The sequence below is a fragment of the Martes martes genome, assembly GCF_963455335.1.
Source record: "Martes martes genome assembly, chromosome: 5".
Classification (NCBI taxonomy): domain Eukaryota; kingdom Metazoa; phylum Chordata; class Mammalia; order Carnivora; family Mustelidae; genus Martes; species Martes martes.
Window position 1 is genome coordinate 66,086,441 of NC_137892.1, and position 24,011 is coordinate 66,110,451.

At 37.4% G+C, this 24,011-nt stretch overlaps 1 protein-coding gene across 2 annotated transcripts in view; it reads left to right on the top strand.

The window, feature by feature from the left end:
* The window catches only part of GFM2 (GTP dependent ribosome recycling factor mitochondrial 2), a 62,879-nt gene that overhangs the window by 709 nt on the left and 38,159 nt on the right, over positions 1-24,011 (top strand). Inside the window, exons 2-5 of one of the 2 annotated variants that reach the window (XM_080804071.1) lie at positions 6,268-6,354; positions 8,251-8,335; positions 10,103-10,160; positions 10,602-10,699. In XM_080804071.1, the coding sequence (XP_080660197.1) occupies positions 6,292-6,354; positions 8,251-8,335; positions 10,103-10,160; positions 10,602-10,699 (304 nt within the window). In that variant the 5' untranslated portion in view covers positions 6,268-6,291. Of the gene's footprint in view, positions 1-6,267; positions 6,355-8,250; positions 8,336-10,102; positions 10,161-10,601; positions 10,837-24,011 lie in introns of both variants that reach the window. The other variant, XM_080804072.1, reaches the window with a different exon arrangement.

Genomic DNA, 24,011 nt, shown 5'->3' on the forward strand with positions numbered 1-24,011 from the left:
TGTTAGGAGGCAGTGGTAGACACAATAACAATAAATTCTTGTTGAGTAAATGAACTTAATTCTCATACTGGTCTGGTAATGAGATAGATGGAAAGGAAGGTTCAGAGATTTTAAGTTATTTATCCAAGATTGCAGAAGACTTGGGACTACAGCAAGTCTTCTGTAAACTACTCAGGTCTTTGCCCATTTGACATTTCTGTTATATTGAGAAGTTTATGGAAAGTTTTAAAAAGGGGCGCCTGGGTGGCTCAGTGGGTTAAAGCCTCTGCCTTCAGCTCAGGTCATGATCTCAGGGTCCTGGGATTGAGCCCTACATCGGGCTCTCTGCTCGGTGGGGAGCCTGCTTCCCCCTCTCTCCCTGCCTGCCTCTCTGCCTACTTGTGATCTCTCTCTCTCTCTCTCTCTCTCTGTGTTAAATAAATAAATAAAATCTTTAAAAAAAAAGTTTTAAAAAGACTTTTTACTGGAGTGTAAGATACACGCAAACAATGCATATATAGGATAGATGCTTCAGGGGGTTTTCAAACTCTGACACCCTGTAAGCAGCACGTGAATCAAGAAATTACATTAACCTGCACCCCAGAAGCCTTCCTTAGGCCTCTTTCCAATCACTCCCAAGTGTAAATACCATACTGACTTGTAACAAAATGGATTAGTTTTACCCATTTTAAACTTTAAATAATTGGAATCATACAGTATGAACTCTTTTGTGTTGGTTTCTTTTGCTTAACATTGTGAAATTTATCCTTATTGTTTCCTGTTGTAGTTCTTTCAGCTTATGGAAATTTTTCGTAGGCTTAAGTTGTGAACTCATCAATATTGTTTTTTTTAATTTATGATTCTCAAAGCCACTCATGCCCTTTTTGTTTTCTGGACCGGGAGTAGAAAGTAAGTTCTTAAAGGTTAAGTAGGGGTCACATTTTGATTTGTGTAAAATAGAGGAGACAAGTGGCTGGCTGTTTATCATTTGTTCTTACTTTCAGCTGTGATTGCAGGCTAAAAATGGCCTAAGCAGATCAATGTCAGCAAAACTTTCTGAGAAAAATTTACTTCCTATATACCTGGCAGTAGCCAAGTTGGATGTCATCACTTCCTTGTTTTATCTACCAAAAGGTTATAGTAGATACCCACTTTTTGCATTTTGGCAGTCAGAAGCATGAAAATGCATTTCTCTAATTGGATGAAAATTTTAGATAGTATTTATTGCTATAGGAGAAATTATAAGTGAAAAGTCAGGAGGATGTGAGAGCTGCTTTAAAAGTTGATTGTGTATGGTTAAAAAGTCAAGCTTATTTACATTGAAGAAGAGGAACAGGTATAGTAAGAGCTTTGTAAAAAGTATTATGATTGAAATGTTTGCTATTGTAATATGCAGGAGACAGGCTAGAATTTTTTTTATTAAAGATTTTTATTTATTTATTTGACAGACAGAGATCACAAGTAGGCAGAGAGGCAGGCAGAGAGAGAGAGGGGGAAGCAGACTCCCTGCTGAGCAGAGAGCCTGATGCAGGGCTCCATCCGAGGACCCCGAGATCATGACCCGAGCCAAAGACAGAGGCTTAACCCACTGAGCCACCCAGGTGCCCCCAGGCTAGAATTTTTAAAGCTAACATTTTTCTCCAGATTGGAGATCATGTGCTACTCATTTTTATATTTCTAATAACCAGCTGTTGCTCCAATAAATATTAAATGAACAAGGGAATTGTGCTTTATCAGTACAGTTGACCTAAATTTAAAAGTATCTTTATCTACTTAGGCTGTTTTTTAGCAAGTAAAAGTGAATTTGGTAAACTTTTTCTGGTTTAAAAAATCAGGTGAAACTTTTAAAAAACAGGTGAGGGGCGCCTGGGTGGCTCAGTGGGTTAAGGCCTCTGCTTTCGGCTCGGGTCATGATCCCAGGGTCCTGGGATTGAGCCCCACATCGGGCTCTCTGCTCAGCAGGGAGCCTGTTTCCCCCCCCCCTCTCTGCCTGCCTCTCTGCCTACTTGTGATCTCTGTCTGTCAAATAAATAAATAAAATCTTTTAAAAAAAAGTAAATAAAAATAAAAAAAATAAAAAACAGGTGAAACTGATTTTTTAAATTGAGATAAAATTTATATAACTTCAAATGGTTTGTTTTAGAACTTGTGCTAGAAATAAATTTGTAGTAAAAACAAGTGTTTAGATTGATAACATGAGATCTGTTGAACATAGGAAAAAATCAAAGATGATTTTAAGATTCGACAGTAGTAAACATATTGGCCTGATTTATATGTGATATTTTCCTGAAAAACACTGGGTTTGACAAAAATGTGAAAAGGACTTCTAATTTGGGAGAAATTACTAACTGTAACAAAAACCATCTGCAAACACAGAACAACCTGACGCTTTAGGATCTCCTTTCATATATTACTTGATTCTCAACAACATCACCTTCAATTTTGCTTGCATACTGATGTATTTTATGATTTTTTTAAAAGATTTTATTTATTTGACAAAGAATGAGAGAAGAAGCAGGGAGAGTGGCAGACAGAGGGAGAAATAGGCTCCCCTCTGAGCAGAGAGCCCACATGGGGGTAGATCCCAGGACCCTGGGATCATGAAAGTAGAAGCCTAACTGACTGACCCACCCAGGCCTCCCGTGAATTTTTGTTTAGTGGTCCATGATTTTTTTCTCTCTCTTTTTTAAGATTTTATTTATTTGAGAGACAGAGAGTGAACGAGAGCAGGGGCAGGAGGAGGAGCAGAGGAGGAGAGAGAAGCAGACTCCCTGCTGAGCAGGGAGCCCTGTGAAGGGCTTTATTCCAGGACACCCGAGATCATGACCTGAGCCAAAGGCAGATGCTTGACAGACTGGGCCACCCAGGGACCCCCATGATTTCTCTTTTTGTATATTAGGCCTTACAAACATGATACTGTACCGATTCACAAAAAAAAAAATCATGGATTCTTTTTGTTTATTGGTAATGTAACTTGTTGCCAGTAATGTAGAATGTTACCTGTTTTTCTTCCCCATTATTGCTTTTGTATCATTAGGTGTTAAAACATTTAGTGAACACTTTATTCTCCAAGGCCTTAAGGAGGTTTGGGCCTTGTAGAATAACTTGCCTCATAGCACCTATAGTAGGCAACTATTTTTGTTGAAAGTCATTGATCCATGGGAAAGAAGAAAATCCTCTATCCCTGGAGAATCCTAATCAACTTAATAGGTCAAAAAATGAATCATTGTGCCAGGCAGTGCTGGTAGAAGATCCCTCCTTTTGGAGAGCTCACAGTAATGGAGAGAGCTTGTAAATACCATATTTGTCATGAGTAAATACAAGTTCCAAATGTTATGGAAACGTAGGGAAGATAGTATTAAAACTTTCTCGGAAATTAGGAAAAGCTTTCAAGGTGGGGCATGAAGATGAATGGAAGTTGACCAAGAATGGAGTCTTGGGGATTCTAGGATTGCTTTCAGGCAGTGGCAACATTACATACGAAAGTGTGAAGGTGCCAGACTATGATGTTTCTGGGGAATTTTGGCTAGAGCTCCCTGGTATAGAGTGGGGACAGGCTGTGACTGTAGTTGGGGACAGATTTTGTTTTATTAAGAACCTTTAAATGTTTTTGAGTAGGTAAGTGATGAGAAGAGGTTCTTTATTTGAAGGATATATGTAAATAATGGATTAAAGCAATATATCCCACTTAAGTGATTTGAGTACTACTTTTTAAGACTGGTCATATCTGAATGTCACCTATGTTATTATTTACTTAATTTTCCTCAAATTCACATTTTAATGTAAAATTTGACTTCTTAAGTATTAGTATATACAAGATGGATTCTGTTGGTTTTTCTGATATTTATTTAGTAAACTTTTTTTTTCTTTCTGTAACTTAAAACAATTGTGGGCATTCACTTGGGGAAACAGGATGTTGGAATATGTTTTCAAAATTTAGTCTATAGCATCCCTTCATACTCTTAAAAATGATTTAGAACTCCAAAGAGGTTTTTTTTTAATGTAGGTTATAATACATACTCAACTATTAGAAATTAAAACTTTAAAATTCTTTATTAATTCACTTAAACTTAAATCCACTGAATCTTAATGTAAGTAATGTAATGTTATGAGAAATACCTTTTATTTTACAAAAGTAATTTAGTTTGAGGAATATTTTACCTTGCCTTAAACATTTGCAAGTGTCTTTAATGTTGGGCATAAAGAAAACAGCTGGCATCTGCTATCACCTTCTGTATTTGTTACTATGTATGTATGATCTTTTTGAACTATCTGAAGAAAATCCAGCCTCATACACATAGGTCATATAGGTGGTTGGGAAAGGTATTGAGTATTTTAATAGTCTTTACAGGAAATTGTGGATGATCTTAGATGCTCTACCAGGGTGACAAGTGGTAGTTTCTTAGTTGCAATGTGGAGTCAAAACCTATTAGGTTTTTTTGTATTTCTTTGGTTAAAATGTTTTGTTCTATTTTAGAGTGGATCTAACATGCATGATATTGTAAACTTCCTTTACTTTGACACTGGAAGTGAAAAAGAGAGAATGGATTCAAGATAAATTTAGGAAATAAAATCACAAGGATTTGGTGACTTGCTAAATGAGGGTTAGTGAGGTGTGCCTGGATGGTTTGCCAATAAATCAGTCTGCTTTTGATTTCCGCTCAGGTCATGATCTCAGGGTTATGAGATTCCCCCCCCCCCCACATCAGGCTCTTCACTGAGCATGGAGCCTGCATAAGATTCTTCCTCCCCCTCTCCTACCATCACACACCCCCACCTCTGCCCCATCCTGTCTCTAAAAAAAGAAAATTAAAAAATAAATGAGGGTTAGTGAATGTGGCTGTTTTAAAACACAGATTTAGGAGGAAAAATAATGGATTTTTTAAAAAGATCTAATTTTTGGGGCGCCTGGGTGGCTCAGTGGGTTAAAGCCTCTGCCTTCGGCTCAGGTCACGATCCCAGGGTCCTGGGATCGAGCCCTACATCGGGCTCTCTGCTCAGCAGGGAGCCTGCTTCCTCCTCTCTCTCTCTCTGCCTGCCTCTCTGCCTACTTGTGATCTCTGTATATCAAATAAATAAATAAAATCTTTAAAAAAAAAATAAATAAAAAGATCTAATTTTTTAAATAATCTCCTCACCCAGTGTGGAGCTCAAACTCACAACTCTGAGATCAAGAGTTGCACACTCCATTGACTGAGCCAGCCACATTCCCCAAAATAATGAGTTTTGACATGGCTTCTTATATAAAATGGCACACAATGTTTCCTTGCTTTCTGCCTAGTCTCAGATGCTTCCATGAACTTCTCTTAGCTTTAATAGTGTACTTGAAACGTGGTTCATATTTAGTAAATGTTTTTATTTTTATTTATTTATTTATTTATTTATTTTTTAAGTTTTTATTTATTTATTTGTTAGAGAGAGCGAGCGAGCACAGGCAGACAGAGTGGCAGGCAGAGGCAGAGGGAGAAGCAGGCTCCCTGCCGAGCAAGGAGCCCGATGTGGGACTTGATCCCAGGACGCTGGGATCATGACCTGAGCCGAAGGCAGCCGCTTAACCAACTGAGCCACCCAGGCGTCCCCAGTAAATGTTTTTAAACCAAAATTACTTAATTTTTGTAATCACAGAAGAGGGCTTGCTTTTGTGTATTTTTTTTTTACATATTCATGGTAGAAAAATCAGAATGTACAGATAAACCACTAAATTACACTATCAGTGAGAAATTACCAAGTTAACATGTAGTTGCTTACCTTTCTGTACTAAATTCTGTATAATTACATAAATAACATTGTAATTGCTGTGATATATTTTTGCAATCTTAGTCTTTTCCCACAATATGTCCATATCTTTAAGAATTAAAACATGTTGAAAAAATAAAGAACATTTTAGCTTGAGAACCATGTTTCTCATTTTGTCAGAATTTTCATTTTCTGATTGATGGGTTGAGTTTTTTGGTAGCTAAAAATACTGTACTTCTAAAATGTAATACATTTTTACGGTATGTATTACAAATGCCTTACTTTAAAGATTTTTATTTATTTATCTGACAGACAGAGATCACAAGTAGGCAGAGAGGCAGGCAGAGAGAGAGGAGGAAGCAGGCTCCCCGCCGAGCAGAGAGCCCAATGCGGGACTCGATCCCAGGACTCTGGGATTGTGACCTGAGCCGAAGGCAGAGGCTTAACCCACTGAGCCACCCAGGCGCCCCGACAAATGCCTTACTTTAAATATGTCTTACTGATACATACTACATGAACTTAGTTTTAAAATTTTGTATTTTTCCTTTTCAGAGAATAACAGTTTAGAGGGTCAACATGTTCTCCAACTTGAGGAAGTTTGGAGTAAATCATAAGAAGATACCCATCCTGCACGTTAGTGTAAGCTTTTCTTGTAAAATTAAATATACTTCAGCAACTGTATTTCCTGAAAGGCCTCGTATACTCTTAAACTATTATATCTTTATCTTCATCAGTTTTTCTTAACAGAGAGTATGGGAGAAACTGTAACGAAGAAGCAGAAGGCTTTATCCCTAGTCTGAAATGCATTTTGCTACTTCAAAGTTCCCTGTGCAGTGTTTTGAAGGCTATCCATTTGTATATTCCATTTTGAGGTCCTTAGCACCCCAAGGAGTTACACAGGTTTTCTTTGGTCTTTTCATTGCTGATGCTTTCAGACTGCACACCTGTGGCAGGTAGCACTGTCTTTCCCTCGTCATTATGCAGTGGAAATTTAAATAGTTTTGAGACTCTACTCTTGAAATATTTTATTAGGATCATAGTATTGTATTGCCAAAAACTTGGTAAGTAATGCATAGAGAATATAGAAGACACAGGCATATGTTCCAAGATACCATAAAAGGCAGATGTGGCAGCCCAGAGTTATTACTAAATACACTAAATGTCGGGGCCCCTGGGTGGCTCAGTTGTTGGGCGTCTGCCTTCGGCTCAGGTCATGATCTCAGGGTCCTGGGATCGAGCCCCACATCGGGCTCTCTGCTCAGAGGGAAGCCTGCTTCTCCCTCTCCCACTCCGCCTGCTTGTGTTCCCTCTCTCACTGTGTCTTTGTCAAATAATAAATAAACAAAAAATCTTATAAAATAAATAAATACACTAAATGTCACAATTTTAAATGTATTGGCAGTCAATAATGTGTATCTAGTGGTCTGGGGATGGGGAATATTCAACCTCTTAGTGGAAACACTGGGAGAAGATACCTCAGGAATTTTTAAGACTGCCAGTCCTGGGGCACCTGGGTGGCTCAGTGGGTTAAGCCTCTGCCTTCAGCTCAGGTCATGGTCTCAGGGTCCTGGGATCGAGCCCCGCATCGGGCTCTCTGCTCAGCGGGGAGCCTGCCTCCCCCTCCCCTCTGCCTGCCTCTCTGCCTACTTGTGATCTATCTCTCTCTCTCTCTGTGTCAAATACATAAATAAAAAAATTTAAAAAAAAAAAAAAAAAAGACTGCCAGTCCTGGTTCTCCTAACTTCCCCTCAGATGTTTTTAAAATTTTCCAGGTGATTCTAATGTGTAGCCACTTCAATAAATTCTGAGTTTCATGACCCCTACCAGTTCTTAGCACCTGTAGAGAATCAAGGAATAGCCAGTGTGAGAGACCTTATTTAATTTTTCTGGCTTTCTGGGAATTTCAGGTCCTGAGTTTCAAACTATAGCTGTCAGAGTCACCTGGAGGTTGAGGCACCTGGGTGGCTTAGTTGGTTGAGCACTGGACTCTAGGTTTCAGCTCAAGTCCTGATCTCAGGGTTGCGAGATCGAGGCCTACGTCAGGCTCTGCACTCAGTGCTGTCTGCTTAGGACTCTCCCTTCCCCCTTCATGAACCCCTACCTTCACTCAAGAGCGGTTGTCTCTCAAATAAATAAATCTTTAGAATCACCTGGAGTGCTTGTTGAAACTCATATATCACTATATTAATTATACTTCAGTTTAAACCCCCCCCCCCAATAGATTGTTTATCTCTCCTCAGAGTTTCTGATTCTCTTGTCTGGAATAGGTCTAGAGAATTTGTGTTCCCTTTGTTGCTAATGCTGTAGATCTTAGAGAACCATCTTCTAAAATCAGCTCAAAATAGTTTTATTTTTGTTTTTTCCTATTGTATAATTTTGGGTTGTCACTTTTTAAAGAAACTAGAGTTAATAAATGGAAACTATTTTAAGGAGATTCAAAGTATTTTCTCTGACAAAGCAGTTATGATGTTAAAAGTATTCTAATAAGTCATGCTAAAATAAAATTAATATCAGGTTTCTTTTTCTTCTCACTAGAATATGTGTTGCTGTAAAATAAAAGCAAGTTTAAAAAGATTAAAGCCATATGTGCCTCTTGGAAGAAGCTACAGTTCTCTACCAGGTACAAATTTTTATTTTTCTCATTGTATTTAAACTGCTTGTTTGCTTTCTCTTCCATATGTGCCTCTTGGAAGAAGCTACAGTTCTCTACCAGGTACAAATTTTTATTTTTCTCATTGTATTTAAACTGCTTGTTTGCTTTCTCTCATTGGCAAACATTCCTTTATTAAGGGTCTCCATTTTGGAAGTAGTGGGGTAGTTTTACTTCTTGGCCCTTTCCTTGAGATGATTAGGAGTTGGAAGTATTGTGATAGAAGCCAGGAGGGAGTATCAGTAAGCCTGTATTCCTCATCTGCTGGCTCTCCAAATGAGCTAAACAAAGAGAAAGGTTGCTGGCTTTAGTAGCTGGCTCAGAAGTTAAGAGGTGTCTACCTGTAGAATGCTCTTGCTATAAAATACTATTTTTCTAGTACATTTCTGATTTTTACACAGAAGTATTTTCTGTCAATGCAGGTTTGCCCAACTAATTTATTTTGGAGATTCTTAAGATTAGTTGGTTAAATATTTATCTGGGGTAATTTGCATTAGGTAAAATGGCTATTAAAAGCTTGATGCTTGGAGCGCCTGGGTGGCTCAGTCAGTTGAGCATCTGCCTCCAGCTCTGGTTACGGTCCTGGAATTGAGGCCTGGCATCAGGCTCCTTGCTAAGCGGAGACCCTGCTTCTCCCCCTCCTTCTGCCTGTTGCTCTCCCTGCTAGGATGTGTGACTTGTAATGCCCTGCATTATTGATTTGTATCTGTATTTCTATATATTGTCATGCAAATTTATCTGTAGCCATACAGATGATCTGTAAGTCTTAAAACTGCCATCAGGTTTTCAAAATACAGTAGAACTGTTCTTGATTTATTAGAGAAATTTTGCAAAGCTGATTTAAATAGTAGGAAGGTATAGGTTAAAATTATAAATGTAACTGCATTTTTGCTTTAATATTATTAATAAAATATATTGTAAGCATGGAGTAAATTATTATGGGCTCTTTGTACTCCAGAAGTACTACTTGGCCTTTTAGAAGTATTAGGTTGTTCTAGCTCCTGTTCAGTTATACCTCCTAAGCCATCTTTAAAGGTACTTTGTGCTTGGGATTACTCAGGGAAGATAGATTTCAAATTGTATGAGAATTCATTATTATCTGATAGGATCACTCTTCACTTTTCTGGCCTTGACAATGCACATTTACAGGGATGTGTATTTTATTTTTCTTTGGTTTAAATGCTGTGGCCATAAGATTATTGTTTTGTTTTGTTTTTAAGGTTATTGTTAGAACATTCTAATTCTACAATTCAATTATGTCTATTACAGAATTACAGAAAGTGGCAAAGACTAGGGTAAATTTTTATTTTTCTGAGTCTGTGATCTAAAAGTTGATGTTTCAAAACTTTATCTTAGGGGTGCCTGGGTGGTTCAGTTGGTTGAGTGTCTGCCTTCAACTGAGGTCATGACATGGGGGGAGTCCTGGGATCAAGTCCTGCATTGGACTCTCAGTGGGGAGCCTCCTTCTCCCTCTGCCTGCTGCTCTGCCTACTTGTGCTCTCTCTGTCAAACAAATAAGTAAAGTCTTAAAAAAAAAACAAAACCAACTTACATCATCTGTTGCCTTTTCTCTACAGATTGCAGGAAAATAATTTTTAAGTAAATCAGAGTTCTATTTAGCTTGAATTTTACTTTAATTGGAATTACAATATTTGCTTAAAATTGCTTTAACTTTCTTGATTTGCAAATTAAAGGGAAATTTCTTAAACTTTTAAATTGTAACCCTCTTTCCATTAGGTTTAGTTGGAAATGATATCAAATCGCTTCATTCCGTCATCAGTCCTCCCATAGCCAAGTAAGTACTATCACTGATACATTCTTTTCCATATGCTGCTGTAAAAAGCCAAGAGCTTCTGTCATGGGCTTAATTTAGCATTGTTAATTTAGCTTTCTGCCCTAGCTAAGTATAAGTAGATGTTGGTATGTATCTTATAAGAGGTGTGGGTATGTATCTAAATGCTATTTTTTTCCTGAATTTAATACTAAATGTTTTTAATGTAGCAACAGCACATAGAAATAAGTGAAAGATTCATAAGATTGTAGTTTGCTCTTTTGTTAGCTATTTTGTCAGAATAATGTGGTAGGGATATGTTTTCTCTTTTTCTAGTTTTTCTACCATTATAAAAATTACTGAGATACCAGCTTTGAACTTTGTGTAGCATACATGTTTTAGTTTTACACTTTTATTAATGTCCATCTTATAATATGTGCTTTTTTTTTCCTACTTTTTAAACAGAATCCGTAATATTGGAATTATGGCTCATATTGATGCAGGCAAAACTACCACCACAGAAAGAATATTGTACTATTCTGGATACACAAGATCACTGGGAGGTTAGAATGGATTCCTCCTCTCCCCAACCCCCATTAGCAAAAAGCATCATTGGAAAATATTTTGATTAAGAAGTCAACCTAGCGATCTTGTGTATGGCATGGAAGCACTGATGTCTAAACCACAACACAAAGATAAGGTAGTTTGAACACCCACTTAAGAGTCTTCTTAGGTTCAAGTAAACATTTAGATTCACAGGACTATCTTGGGCCACAGTTCACCCTGGTCTACTCAGAAGGCTGTTAGAACAGGAACCAAAGCTTCCCAGCACAATGGTAGTTTGTTTCTGCATTTCTTAAAGCAGTCCACCTAGTGTCTGGGAGCTACCTTCTTTGGGTACCCAAAAGTGATAGTTTCCTTTAACAGGATTCACAGGAGCCACCCTGGCTTACAGTCCTCATGTCCCTTAGGAATGTGTACCTCTCGTTATAGCTCCATGGGCGGTCTTCCAGGTTTACCATAAAAGACATGCCATAGCCCACTCAGGGAGGCCTAAAGCTGTTTATCTCATCAAATATTTACAGTTTCATAAAGCTCTTCTCAATTCAGATGTAGCTTACAAATTACAAATTGTTTTTTCTATAATACATGTTGCCTAGCACCATAGTTGACATACTCTGGCTTCTAGAAGAAAAGAACAAGAAAGTTAACCAAAGGTAAAATTTTCAGGCAGAAGAAGGAAGGATTTTGTTAATCGCAGTCACAGTAGTAGTACTATTTACCTCAGTTTTGGTTTTTAAATTATAATATGTCAAAACTGTTACTCTTGACCAGTTGTGCACATTTGAATCCCCATGTAGTTTTTTGGTTTGGTTTGGTTTTTAATTGACAGTGGCCATAGCTCTACTCTGAAAATTAAGATTTAGAAAGTATATATATGGCTCGTTGTCATATTTTGTATCATGTATTTTAAAAGTCTACATTTATCTCATACACATTTATGATTGTGTTTCTCTGATGAATCCACTTTTTTCTAATCATTATGAAGTGCCTTTATCTCTGGTGAAATAGTTTGTTTTGAAATTTGAGATTTCAAGGTCAAGAGGTCCCTATTACCAGAAGTGGAAATGAGTAACTTTTTCAGAAGCTCCACAGAAATTTTGAAATGCGTTATATTGACAACCATTTCTCTAGACCCTTCAAACTGGTTGAGACTTAATAGTATTTATAGAGGAAAAGAACACCCAGGATTAGAATATTCATGATGACAGTTTCCAAAATGTTTGAACACATGTGTTTCTCAAAGAACTATTGCTGTATAAATGGGGCTATAACCCCCAAAACATGGAACATTATTAGGCTTCCTCTGTTGTGACACAAATACGTTCCTTTTTTTTTTTTTTTTTTTTAAGTTACCATATAATGTATTATTTGTCTCAGGGGTACAGGTCTGTGATTCATCAGTCTTAACACAATATACAATGCTCACGATAGCACATACCCTCCCCAGTGTCCATCACCCAATCACCCCATCCTTCCCACCCCTCACCCCTCCAGCAATCCTCAGTTTGTTTCTTGGATTAAGAGTCTGTTATGGTTTGCTTCCCTCTCTGGTTTCATCTTGTTTCATTTTTTTCCTCCCTTCCCCTATCATCCTCTGTCTTGTTTCTCAAATTCCTCGTATCAGTGAGATCATATGATAATTGTCTTTCTCTGATTGACTTATTTCGCTTAGCATAATTGCCTCTAGTTCATCCACGTCCTTGCAAATGGCAAGATTTTGGGGTTTTTTTGATGGCTGCATAGTATTCCATTGTGTGTGTGTGTGTGTGTGTGTGTCTTTATCCATTTATGTGTTGATGGACATCTAGGCTCTTTCCATAATTTGACTACTGTGGACATTGATGCTATAAGCATTGAGATGCATGTGCCCCTTTGGATCACATTTGTATCCTTGGGGTAAATACCCAGTACTGCAATTGGTGGGTCATAGGGTAGTTCTATTTTCAACTTTTTGAGGAGCCTTCATACTGTTTTCTAGAATGGCTGCACTAGCTTGCTGCATTCCCACCAACAGTGTAGGAGGGTTCCCCTATCTCCACATCCTCACCAACGCCTTTCATTTTTTGACTTGTTAATTTTAGCCATTCTGACTGGTGTGAGGTGGTATTTCACTGTGGTTTATATTTGTATTTCCCTGATGCCGAGTGATGTTGAGCACTTTTTCATGTGTCTCTTTGCCATTTGGATGCCTTCTTTGCCGAAATGTCTGTTCATGTCTTCTGCCCATTTCTTGATTGGATTTAATTGTTCCTTGGGTGTTGAGTTTGATAAGTTCCTTATAGATTTTATTTTATTTATTTTTTTAAGTTCCTTATAGATTTTAGATACTAGCCCTTTATCTGTTATGTCATTTGCAAATATCTTCTTCCATTCTGTCAGTTGTCTTTTGGTTTTGTTGACTGTTTCCTTTGCTGTGCAAAAGCTTTTGATCTTGGTGAAGTCCCAGTAGTTCATTTTTGCCCTTGCCTCACTCGCCTTAGGTGATGTTTCTAGGAAGAAGTTATTGCGGCTGAGGTCCAAGAGGTTGCTGCCTGTGTTCTCCTTAAGGATTTTGATGGATTCCTGTCTCACATTGAACTGTTTCATCCATTTTGAGTCTATTTTTGTGTGTGGTGTAAGGAAATGGTCCAGTTTCATTCTTCTGCATGTGGTTAATTTTTCCAACACCATTTGTTGAAGAGACTTGTCTTTTTTCCATTGGACAGTCTTCCCTGCTTTGTCAAAGATTAGTTGACCATAGAGTTGAGGGCCCATTTCTGGGCTCTCTATTCTGTTCCATTGATCTCTGTGTCTGTTTTTGTGCCAGTATCGTACTGTCTTGATGATGACAGCTTTGTAATAGAGCTTGAAGTCAGGAATTGTGATGCCACCAGCTATGGTTTTCTTTTTCAACATTTCTCTGGCTATTGGGGGACTTTCCTGTTTCCGTATGAATTTTAAGATTCTTTGTTCCATTTCTTTGAAAAAAGTTGATGGTATTTTGATAGGGATTGCATTAATTAAGTGTGTAGATTGCTCTAGGTAGCATAGACATTTTCACAGTATTTGTTCTTCCAGTCTGTGAGCATGGAATGTTTTTCCATTTCTTTGTGTCTTCCTCAATTTCTTTCATGAGTATTCTATAGTTTTCTGAGTACAGATTCTTTGCCTCTTTGGTTAGATTTATTCCTAGGTATCTTGTGGTTTTGGGTGCAGTTGTCAATGGGATCGACTCCTTAATTTCTCTTTCTTCTGTCTTGGTGGTGGTGTATAGAATACAACTGATTTCTGTGCATTGATTTTATATCTTGACACTTTACTGAATTGCAGTATGAGTTCTAGCAGTTTTGGGGTGGAGTCTTTTGGGTTTTTCACATACAGTATCATATCATCTGCAAAGAATGAGAGTTTGACTTCATTGCTGATTCGGATGCCTTTTATTTCTTTTTGTTGTGTGATTGCTGAGGCTAGGACTTCTAGTACTATGTTGAATAGTGGTGGTGATCGTGGACATCCCTGCCATGTTCCTGACCTTAGCAGAAAAGCTCTCAGTTTTTCCCCATTGAGAATGATATTCACTGTGGGTTTTTCATAGATGGCTTTGATGATATTGAGGTATGTACCCTCTGCCCTACGCTGTGAAGAGTTTTGATCAAGAAGGGATGCTGTACTTTGTCAAATGCTTTTTCAGCATCTATTGAGAGTAGCATATGGTTCTTGTTCTTTCTTTTATTAATGTATTGTATCACATTGATTGATTTACGGATGTTAAACCAAACTTGCAGCCCAGGAATAAATCCCACTTGGTCGTGGTGAATCATCCTTTTAATGTACTGTTGGATCCTATTGACTAGTATTTTGGTGATAATTTTTGCATCCATGTTCATCAGGGATATTGGTCTGATATTATCATATCAGATATCATCTGATATTATTCTCCTTTTTGGGGATAATTCTCCTTTTTGATGGGGTCTTCTTCTGGTTTTAGGATCAGGGTAATGCTGGCCTCATAAAATGAGTTTGGAAGTTTTCTTTCCACTTCTTTTTTTTGGAAGAGTTTCAGGAAAATAGGTATTAATTCTTCATTAAATGTTTGGTAGAATCCCCTGAAAAGCCATCTGGCCCTGGACTCTTGTTTGTGGGAGATTTTTTATTACTGCTTCTATTTCCTTACTGGTTATGGGTCCTTTCAGGTTTTCTATTTCTTCTGATTCAGTTGTGGTAGTTTATATGTCTCTAGGAATGTATCCATTTCTTCCAGATTGTCTAATTTGCTGGTGTATAGTTGGTCATAATATGTTCCTATAATTGTTTGTGTTTCTTTGGTGTTGGTTGTGATCTCTCCTCTTTCATTCATGATTTTATTAATTTGGATCCTTTCTCCTTTCTTTTTGATAAGTCTGGCCAAGGGTTTATCAGTCTTATTAATTCTTTCAAAGAACCAGCTCCTAGTTTCATTGAGCTGTTCTGCTGTTCTTTTGGTTTCTGTTTTATTGATTTCTGCTCTAATTTTTATTATTTCTCTTCTGCTGGGTTTAGAGTTTATTTGCTGTTCTTTTTCCAACTTCTTTAGGTGTAGAGTTAGGTTGTATATTTGAGACATTTCTTCTTTCTTGAGAAAGTCTTGTATTGCTATATACTTTCCTCTTAGGACCACCTTTGCTGCATCCCAAAGGTTTTGAACAGTTGTGTTTTCATTTTCATTTGCTTCCATGAAATTTTTTAAATTCTTCTTTAATTTCCTGGTTGACCCATTCATTCTTTAGTAGGATGCTCTTTAGCCTCCATATATTTGAGTACTTTCCAACTTTCCTCTTGTGATTGAGTTCTAGTTTCAAAGCATTGTGGTCTGAAAATATGCAGGGAATGACCCCAATCTTTTTGATCTAATTTGTGACCAAGGATGTGATCTATTCTGGAGAATGTTCCATGTGCACTAGAGAAGAATGTGTATTCTGTTTTGGGATGGAATGTTCTGAATATATCTGTGATGTCCATTTGTTCCAGTGTGTATCCCTGATGCAAGGGCCCAGGTGAGGTGACACAAGCAATGTTCAAGTTACCTTTTTTTAAATTGTGGTAAAAAATACATAACGTTACATTTACCATATTAACCATTTCCAAGTGCACATTTGGGTAGTATTGTGTACATTTATGCTGATGATAACTGATCTTTAGCACTTTTTAATCTTGTATAACACACACTAAACCCATTAGTAATAACCACCTTTTTTCCCCGCTGCCTAGCTTTTGGAAAGTACCATTCCACTTTTTCTATGCCTTTGATACCTCATGTAAGTGGGATCATAGAGTATTTATCTTTTTGCGGCTTATTTAATACTTAGCCACATGTCCTCAAGATTTGTCTCTACAACTCTCTGACTACTCTATACATTATACTGTGCTCACCACTAGTGTAGCTACCATCTGACATCAAACAATGTTATTACAATGTCATCAACTGTGTTTCGTATACTGTACCTTTTATCACTGTCACTTATTCATCCCATAACTAGAAGTCTCCCTCTCCCCTTTACTCATATGCCCATCCCCCCATCTTCCTTCCTTCTGGCAACTGTCCATTCTCATTGTATTTATGGGTCTGCTTCTGCTTTTTGTTTGTTTTATATTTCACTTAGCTTGCTACCCTCTCCTTCCATCTGTGTTGTTCATGTGGCAAGATCTCATTATTCTTTGTAGCTCATTGGTATTTGTGTGTGTGTGTGTGTGTGTGTGTGTGTGTGTGTGTGTTTATCACCTCTTCTTTATCCATTCTCTTATAGATGGACTCTTAGATTGCTTCCATATCTTGGCAGTTGTTAATGCTGTAGTGATATTAACCCTTTATCAGGTATATCATTTGCAAATATCTTCTGCCATTCAGTAGGATGTCTTTTAGTTTTGTTGATTCCTTTGCTGCACAGAAACTTTTTATTTCAGTATAGTCGCAGTAGTTTCTTACTGCTTTTATTTCCCTTTCCTCAGGAGACATATCTAGAAGCATATTGCTAAAACTAATGTAAGAGAAATTACCTCCTATGTTCTCTTTTAGGATTTTTATGTTTCAGGTCTCAACATGTAGGTCTTTATTCCGTGTAAGATTATTTTGTGTATGGTGATAGAAAGTGGTCCAGTTTCCTTCTTTGTGTGGGGTTGTCCAGTTTTCCCAACACCATTCATTGAAGAGACTTTTTCCTGTTGGATATTCATTTCTCCTTTGTGGAATACTAATTGGCCATGTATTGTGGGTTTTTTCTGGGTTTTGTGTTCTAGTCCATTGATCTATGTCTCTATTTTTGTGCCAAGTACCATATATATTTTTTTAATCCTGCAGCATTGTAATAAAACTTGAAATCTGGGGTGCCTGGGTGGCTCAGTCAGTTAAGCATCTTCCTTCTGCTCAAGTCTTGATCCTGGATTTCCAGGATCAAGCCCCACATCAGGCTCCCTGCTCATCAGGGAGTCTGCTTCTCCCGCTCCCCTTCCTACTGCCCCTCCCAGCTTGTGCTCATCCACGCTCTCTCTCTATCTCTGTCTGTCAAAGAAAATCTTACAAAAAGAAAAAAGAAATCTGGAATTGTGTGATACCTCCAGTTTTGTTTTTCTTTGTCAAGATTGCTTTGGCTGTTTAGGGTCTTTTGTGGTCCCATACAAATATAAGGCTTATTTGTTCTAGTTGTGTGAAAAATGCTGTTGATATTTTGATAGGAACTGCATTTAATACATAAATTGCTTTAGGTGGTTTGGACATTTTAACAATATTTGTTCTTAAGCATGGAATGTCTTTCCATTTCTTTGTGTTGTCTTGAATTTTATCAGTGTTTTACTGTTTTTAGAGTACAGGTCTTTCATGTCTTTGGTTAAGTTTATTCTAAGGTATGTTACTGGTTTTGGTGCAGTTGTGAATGGGATTGTTTTCTTAATTTCTGCTGGTTTACTATTAGCATATAGGAATGCAACATGAACATTGATTTTTGTATCTTACGACTTTACTCACTTCATTTATCAGTTTGTAGTAGTTTTATGGTAGACTCTTCAGGGTTTTCTGTATATTGTATCATCTCATCTGCAAATAATGAGAGTTTTACTTCTTCCATACCAATTTGGATACATTTTGTTTTTTTATGTTGTCTGATTCCTGTGACTAGGTGTTCTAGTACTATGTTCAATAAAAGGGGTGATAGTAGGCACCCTTGTCTCATTCCTGACCTTAGGGGAAAAGCTCTCAAGTTTTTCCAGCAAGATGTTGGCTATAGGTTTTTCATATAATGCCTTTATTATTTGAGGTGTGTTCCCTCTAGACCTACGTTGTTGAGGGTTTTTATAATGAATGGATACTGTACTTTGTCAAGTGCTTTTTCTGCATTTTAGTTTTTATTGTTTATCATACTGATGTGATGTATCATGTTGATTGCTTTGTGGAGAGTGAGTCACCTGTGCATCCCGGGAATAAATCTGACTAGATTGTGGTATATGATTTTTTTAATATACTGTTGGATTTGGCTTGCTAGTATTTTGTTGAGGATTTTGCGTTTATGTTCGTGAGAGGTAATAGCCTATAGTTCTCTTTTTTGGTAGTGTTTTTACTGATTTTGGTCAGGGTGGCACTGGCTTTGTAGAATAAATTGGAAGTTTTTCTTCCTCTTGTATTTTTTTGGAATAGTTTGAGAAGAATACGTTTTAACTTTCTCAGCATTTGTTGGAGTTTACCTGTCAAGCTGTCTAGTCCTGGATTTTTGGTGATTGATTCACTGTCATTATGGGTAATTGGTCTGTTCAAATTTTCTATTCCTTCCTGCTCTAGTTTAGGGATGTTACTAGAAATCCATCCATTTCTTCTAAGTTGTCCAATTTGTTGGTGTATAGGTTTTCATAATGTTCTGTAATACTTGTTTGTGTTTCTGTGGTATTAGTTGTTATTTCTTCTCTTTCATTAGTGATTTTATTTGGGTCCTCTTTTGTTGTTGTTTAAATGAGTCTTGCTAGAGGTTTTTCAATTTTGTTGAACTTTTCAGAGAACCATCTCCTGGTTTCATTGGCCTGTTCTATTGTTTTTTTAGTTTACATATCATTTATTTTTGCTCTAATCTGTATTGTTTCCTTCCTTTTGCTGGGTTTGGGTTTTATTTGTTCTGTTTCTAACTCCTCCATGTGTAAGTTTAGGTTGTTTATTTGAGAATTTTCTTGCTTCTTTCTTTTTTAAGATTTTATTTATTTATTTGAGATAGAATGAGAGTGAGAGAGAGAGAGAGTGCACACACAAGCATTGGGAGCAGCAGGCAGAGGGAGAAGCAGACTCCCTGCCAAGCAGGGAGTCTGATGTGGGGCTTGATCCCAGGACTCCAGGATCATGACTTGAGCCAAAGGCAGACACTTAACTGACTGAGCCACTCGGGCACCCCGAGATTTTTCTTGCTTGTTAAGGTAGATGTGTATTTTTGAAACTTTATGCTTAGAACCACTTTTGATGCATCCCAAAGATTTTGGGCTGTTATGTTTTCATTTTCATTTGTTTCCGTGTAATTTTTTATTTCTTTGATTTCTTGGTTGACCAACACTCATTGTTTAGTAGCATGTTATTTAACCTTCATGTATCTGTGGTCTCTCCAGATTTTTTCTTGTAGTTAATTTCTAGTTCGTAGTGTGGTCAGGAAAGATTCATGGTATGACTTTGATTTTTATAATTTGTTGAGACTTGTTTTGTGGCCTAATATGTGATCTTCTCTGGACAGTGTTTTGTGTGCACTTGCAAAGAATGCATTCTGCTATTTTAGGATGGAATGTTCTGAACGTATTTGTTAAATCCATCTGGTCCAGTGTGTCATTCAAAGCCATTGTTTCTTTATTTTCTGTTTGGATGATCTGTTGATGCAAATGGGGTATTACAAACCTCTGTTATTACTGAGTTATTATCAGTTAGTTTCTTTAATTTTGTTGTTAAGGGTTTTATGTATTTTGGGTGCTCCCATATTGGGTGCATAAATACTTATAGTTGTTATATTCTCTTGCTGGAGTGTACTCCTTATTATCATATAGTGTTCTTCTTTGTTTCTTGTTAAAGATTTTGTTTTAAAGTTTGTTTTGTGTGATACAAGTATTGCTACTCCAGCTATCTTTTGACATCCATTTGCTTGATAAATGTTTCTCCATCTCAGCACGTTCAATCTGCAGGTGTCTTTGGGTCTGAAATGAGTTTCTTGTAGGTAGCATTTAGATGGGTCTTGTTTTTTATTCACTGTCATCTGTTTTTTTATTGGAGTGCTTAGTCCATTTATGTTCAGAGTAATTATTGGTAGATCAGTGTTTATTGCCATTTTGTTACTTGTTTTGTGGTTTTGTAGCCTTTTTCTCATCCTTCTTTTCATGGTTTGTTGGCTTTTTTTAGTGATGTACTTGGGTTCCTTACTCTTTATTCTTTGCATGTGTATTACTGGTTTTTAATTTTAATTTTGGTTACCTTATATATATGTATATATATGGTATATATATGTATATACGTATATATATGTATATATGGTATATGTGTATATATATGGTATATGTATATCTATGGTATATGTATGTGTATATATGGCAAATATATATGTATATATATGGTATATATGTGTATATATATGGTACATATGTATGTATATATATGGTGTATATATATTTAATTTTGGTTACCATATATATATATATGTATGTATATAACATCTTCTGCACATAGTAGTCTATATTAAGTCGATGATTGCAAAAGTGTAAGCCCATTCTTTACTCTTTTCCCCTCCACGTCTTAGGTATATGGTGTCATACTTTGCTTCCTTTTATTTTATGAATCTTTTGACTGATTTTTACAGAAATACTTATTTTTAATACTTTTTTTTTTTTTTACCTTTTATACTTTTATTTATGGTCTTTGCTTTTCACTCAAAGAGTCCCCTTTAATATTTCTTTTAGGGCTGGTTTAACGGTCCTGAGCTCCTTTAATTTTTGTTAGGCTGAGAAACTCTTTCTCTCTCCTTCCAAATGATAGCCTTGCTGGGTAGAGTATTCTTGGATGCAGGATTTTTTTCCTTTTAGCACTTTAAATATAATATGCCACTTTCTGCTGGCCTACAGAGTTTCTGCTGAAAAAGCCACTGATAGCCTCGTGGGGGTTTTCTTTGTAGGTAACTGTCTTCTTTTCTCTTGCAGCCTTTAAAATTCTTTATCACTATTTTTTCTATTCTAATTCTGTGTCTTAGTGTGAACCTCCTTGTGTTGAATTTGTTGGGGATCTCTGTGTCTCCTAAATCTGGATCTTTGTTTTCCCTCCCTGCATTTGGGATATTTTCAGCTGTTTTTCCTTCAGATACATTTTTCTGCCCTCCTTTCTCTCCCTTTTTCTTGGATCGCTATAATGCGAATGTTATACTTGATTGAGTCGCTGAGATCTCTAAGTCTATTCCTGTTATGGAGTATTTGTCTTGGATCTCTTCAGCTTGTTTGCTTTCCATTACTCTGTCCTCCAGGTCACTGATACGTTTCTTTGCTTTTTGCAGCCTACTGTTTATATTCCGTCTATTGTATTTTTAATTTCATTTATTAAGTTCTTCATATCTGGTAATGTTATTTTTTTCTCTCTTTGCTAAGGGTCACACTGATAATATCCACTCTTTTCTCCAGTTCAGTGAATATCTTTATGATCATTATTTTTTATTTATTTTTTTAGTTATCATTACTTAAAATTCTCTATCAGGTATACTAATTTCTGTTTCACATAGCTCTCCAGTTGTGGTTTTGTCAAGTTCCTCTTTTGTCTCCTCATTCTTCTTCTTTTGTTTTTGTTTTTTTTTTTTTTTTGGTTTACCTCTCTTTGTCTGTTTCTGTGTCTTAGGAAAGTCAGCTATGTCTTCTGCTCTTGAAAGTAGTAGCCTTATGAAGAGGTTCTTTAGTGCCCTGAGCGGAGTTTCCTATGTGTGTTTTTGTGCATTCCCTATCAGTCCCGTCTCATGCATAGACTCTGCCTGTTGTGAGCTGTGCTTGCTCTCTGTGGTATTAAAGAGACCCAGGCTGCTTTCCCTGAGGGGACGTGACCATAGGAAGGCTCAGGGGTGATGCAGGAGTGTTTGCAAAATTTGCAGGGTTGTTAGGAATAGGTCAGATCCCCTAAACTGAGGTGGTGGCCAGTCACACAGCATCTCTTCGCAGCCTGGTGCAAGGCACATGATCTGAGGTAGCAACAAGGGGTGCATAAGTTTGTGTACACAGTGCCTGGGGGCCTATGGCAGCTGGGCAGGGCACACACATGACTTTAGCAAAATCTGCACTGAGCTGCTAGACTTGGTCACATCCCCTAAAGTGCAGTGGCACAGCAGCACAGCGGGCAGAGGTATTGACTGGGTGGGGCATGCAGAGTGTTAATAAAATTTGCCCTGAGCTCAGCACCAGCAGACTTGGAGTCCGTGAGTCCTCAGGCTTGGTGCACTGCTAGCAGGTTAGTAGCAACTGTCCGTGCAGCACTGCGTCCAGCAGGTGTCTCTGTGTTTATGCTGAGGAATAGGGGAGGACAATGGCAACTGCCAGTTCCTCTGTTCCCAGGGAAGTTCCCCAGCTTGCCCTAAAATCCATATAAACAGCTCTCCTTCCCCTTGTGCAAACTGTTGCTTTTAGGTTGCTTCTTACTCAGGCTGTTAACTCTTTAAGGGCAGGGGCCTGGCTATCACACACCCTCCTAGCTCCTCTACTGCTGAGTCAGCTGTCAAAGCTCCAGACTCCCAAGTCTGTGGTTATACAAACTCATGGAACTCAGCGCTTCCGGTTTTCAAGACTAGATGTTACAGGGATTTATTTTACCTATGTGGACTCCTTGGTGTTTTCCCTTCTCTGCGCCATAGCTCCCTTCCTCGTGCTGGCGACTCTCGACCACCTTTCTGCCTTTCCTAACCTCTCCAGTGCTGGCTGCTTCTCTGCATTTGGCTATGGAGTTTGTTCTGCCAGTCTTCAGAATGCACTGCAGTTTATTGACTCAGATGTGAGTGATACCTAGTTGTAAACATGGGACAGAGTGAGGTTAGGGTCTTCCTACTCTCTTTTCTTGCACCCCCTCCCCTGCCTAAGAAATGTTTTACAAATGGCTTCATTTGGAACTTTTGGTTAGCTATTTGGTTATTGTCTCATTAATGGTGTTTGTTTGCTTGGTTATGTTGCAAATAACAACACTAATTCTATAACACAGATATTTGGAGTTCCTGACAAATATATTTTTTTTGCTATTTCTCCCTCTATTGGTACATATGTATATATACACAAATATACATATACCCACATATACACACATATACATATACACACGTATACATATACAAACAGTGGGGAACCTGGCTAGCAATTCAGAGATTCAATGCTGACATAAGTAGTGGTAGTATAAGGTCATAATAACCTATGTTTTTGAATTTTGAATAGTAAAGATCAGCTCATTTTCATTACTTCTATATAAATTTAATCAGAATACAGTGCATAATTCAAGAATTTTAATGCAAAATAATTTGACCTTTTTGGCAGTTAGGATGAACTCTATCCATGACTTTGTACTGTAGAAATTCTACCAAGAGTTCATTTTCATTAGTACAAATAAATGCCCTTTTTGGGGAAAATTTAGTAATGAAAAAGGTTTGGAAAGGAGAATTTAACTTTGGAGGAATTTTTTCTCTACCTTGTTTCATGTAGCTACCATTTACTTAACATTTACTGAGCTAGGTACTTTATATAGTCTCATTTCATTCTTTTAACAACCCCATAGGATTGCCTTTATTAACCTTATTTTACAAACTAGGTTAAGTAACTCGCTTAAAGTTAACAGAATAGTCATGGTAAAGGTGGTACTTAAATCTAGGTCTGTCTGGGCTCATTCATTGCAGTACCCTGCCTCCTGTCCAGGGATCAGGCATGAGGAACATAAGTAAAGAAGGGATAATGAAAGTTAAACTAGGGGAGAAAAATGAAAGGAATATCGAGTTCAATAAAAATAAAATATTTGAACAGATTTTATCTTAGTTGTTACAGAAAAATTATTTGTATGGAAAAATTACTAATTTTGCTGGAAAAGCTTTTTCTAAAACAAGGGCTTATTTAGAGAAAGATTAAGGGCTCTGAATATTAAACAAAATATTTTACAGTGTTGAAACAAAGTAAACTGTCAAGCAGAGGGTTGCCTGGGAGGCTCAGTTGGTTAAGCATCCCACTCTTGATTTCTGCTCAGCTCATGATCCTGGGATTGAGCTTCACTCAGTGCAGAGCCTGCTTGGGATTCTCTCTCTCCCTCTGCCTCTCCCCTTACCCCCACTTGCATGTGCAACACTCTTTCTCTAA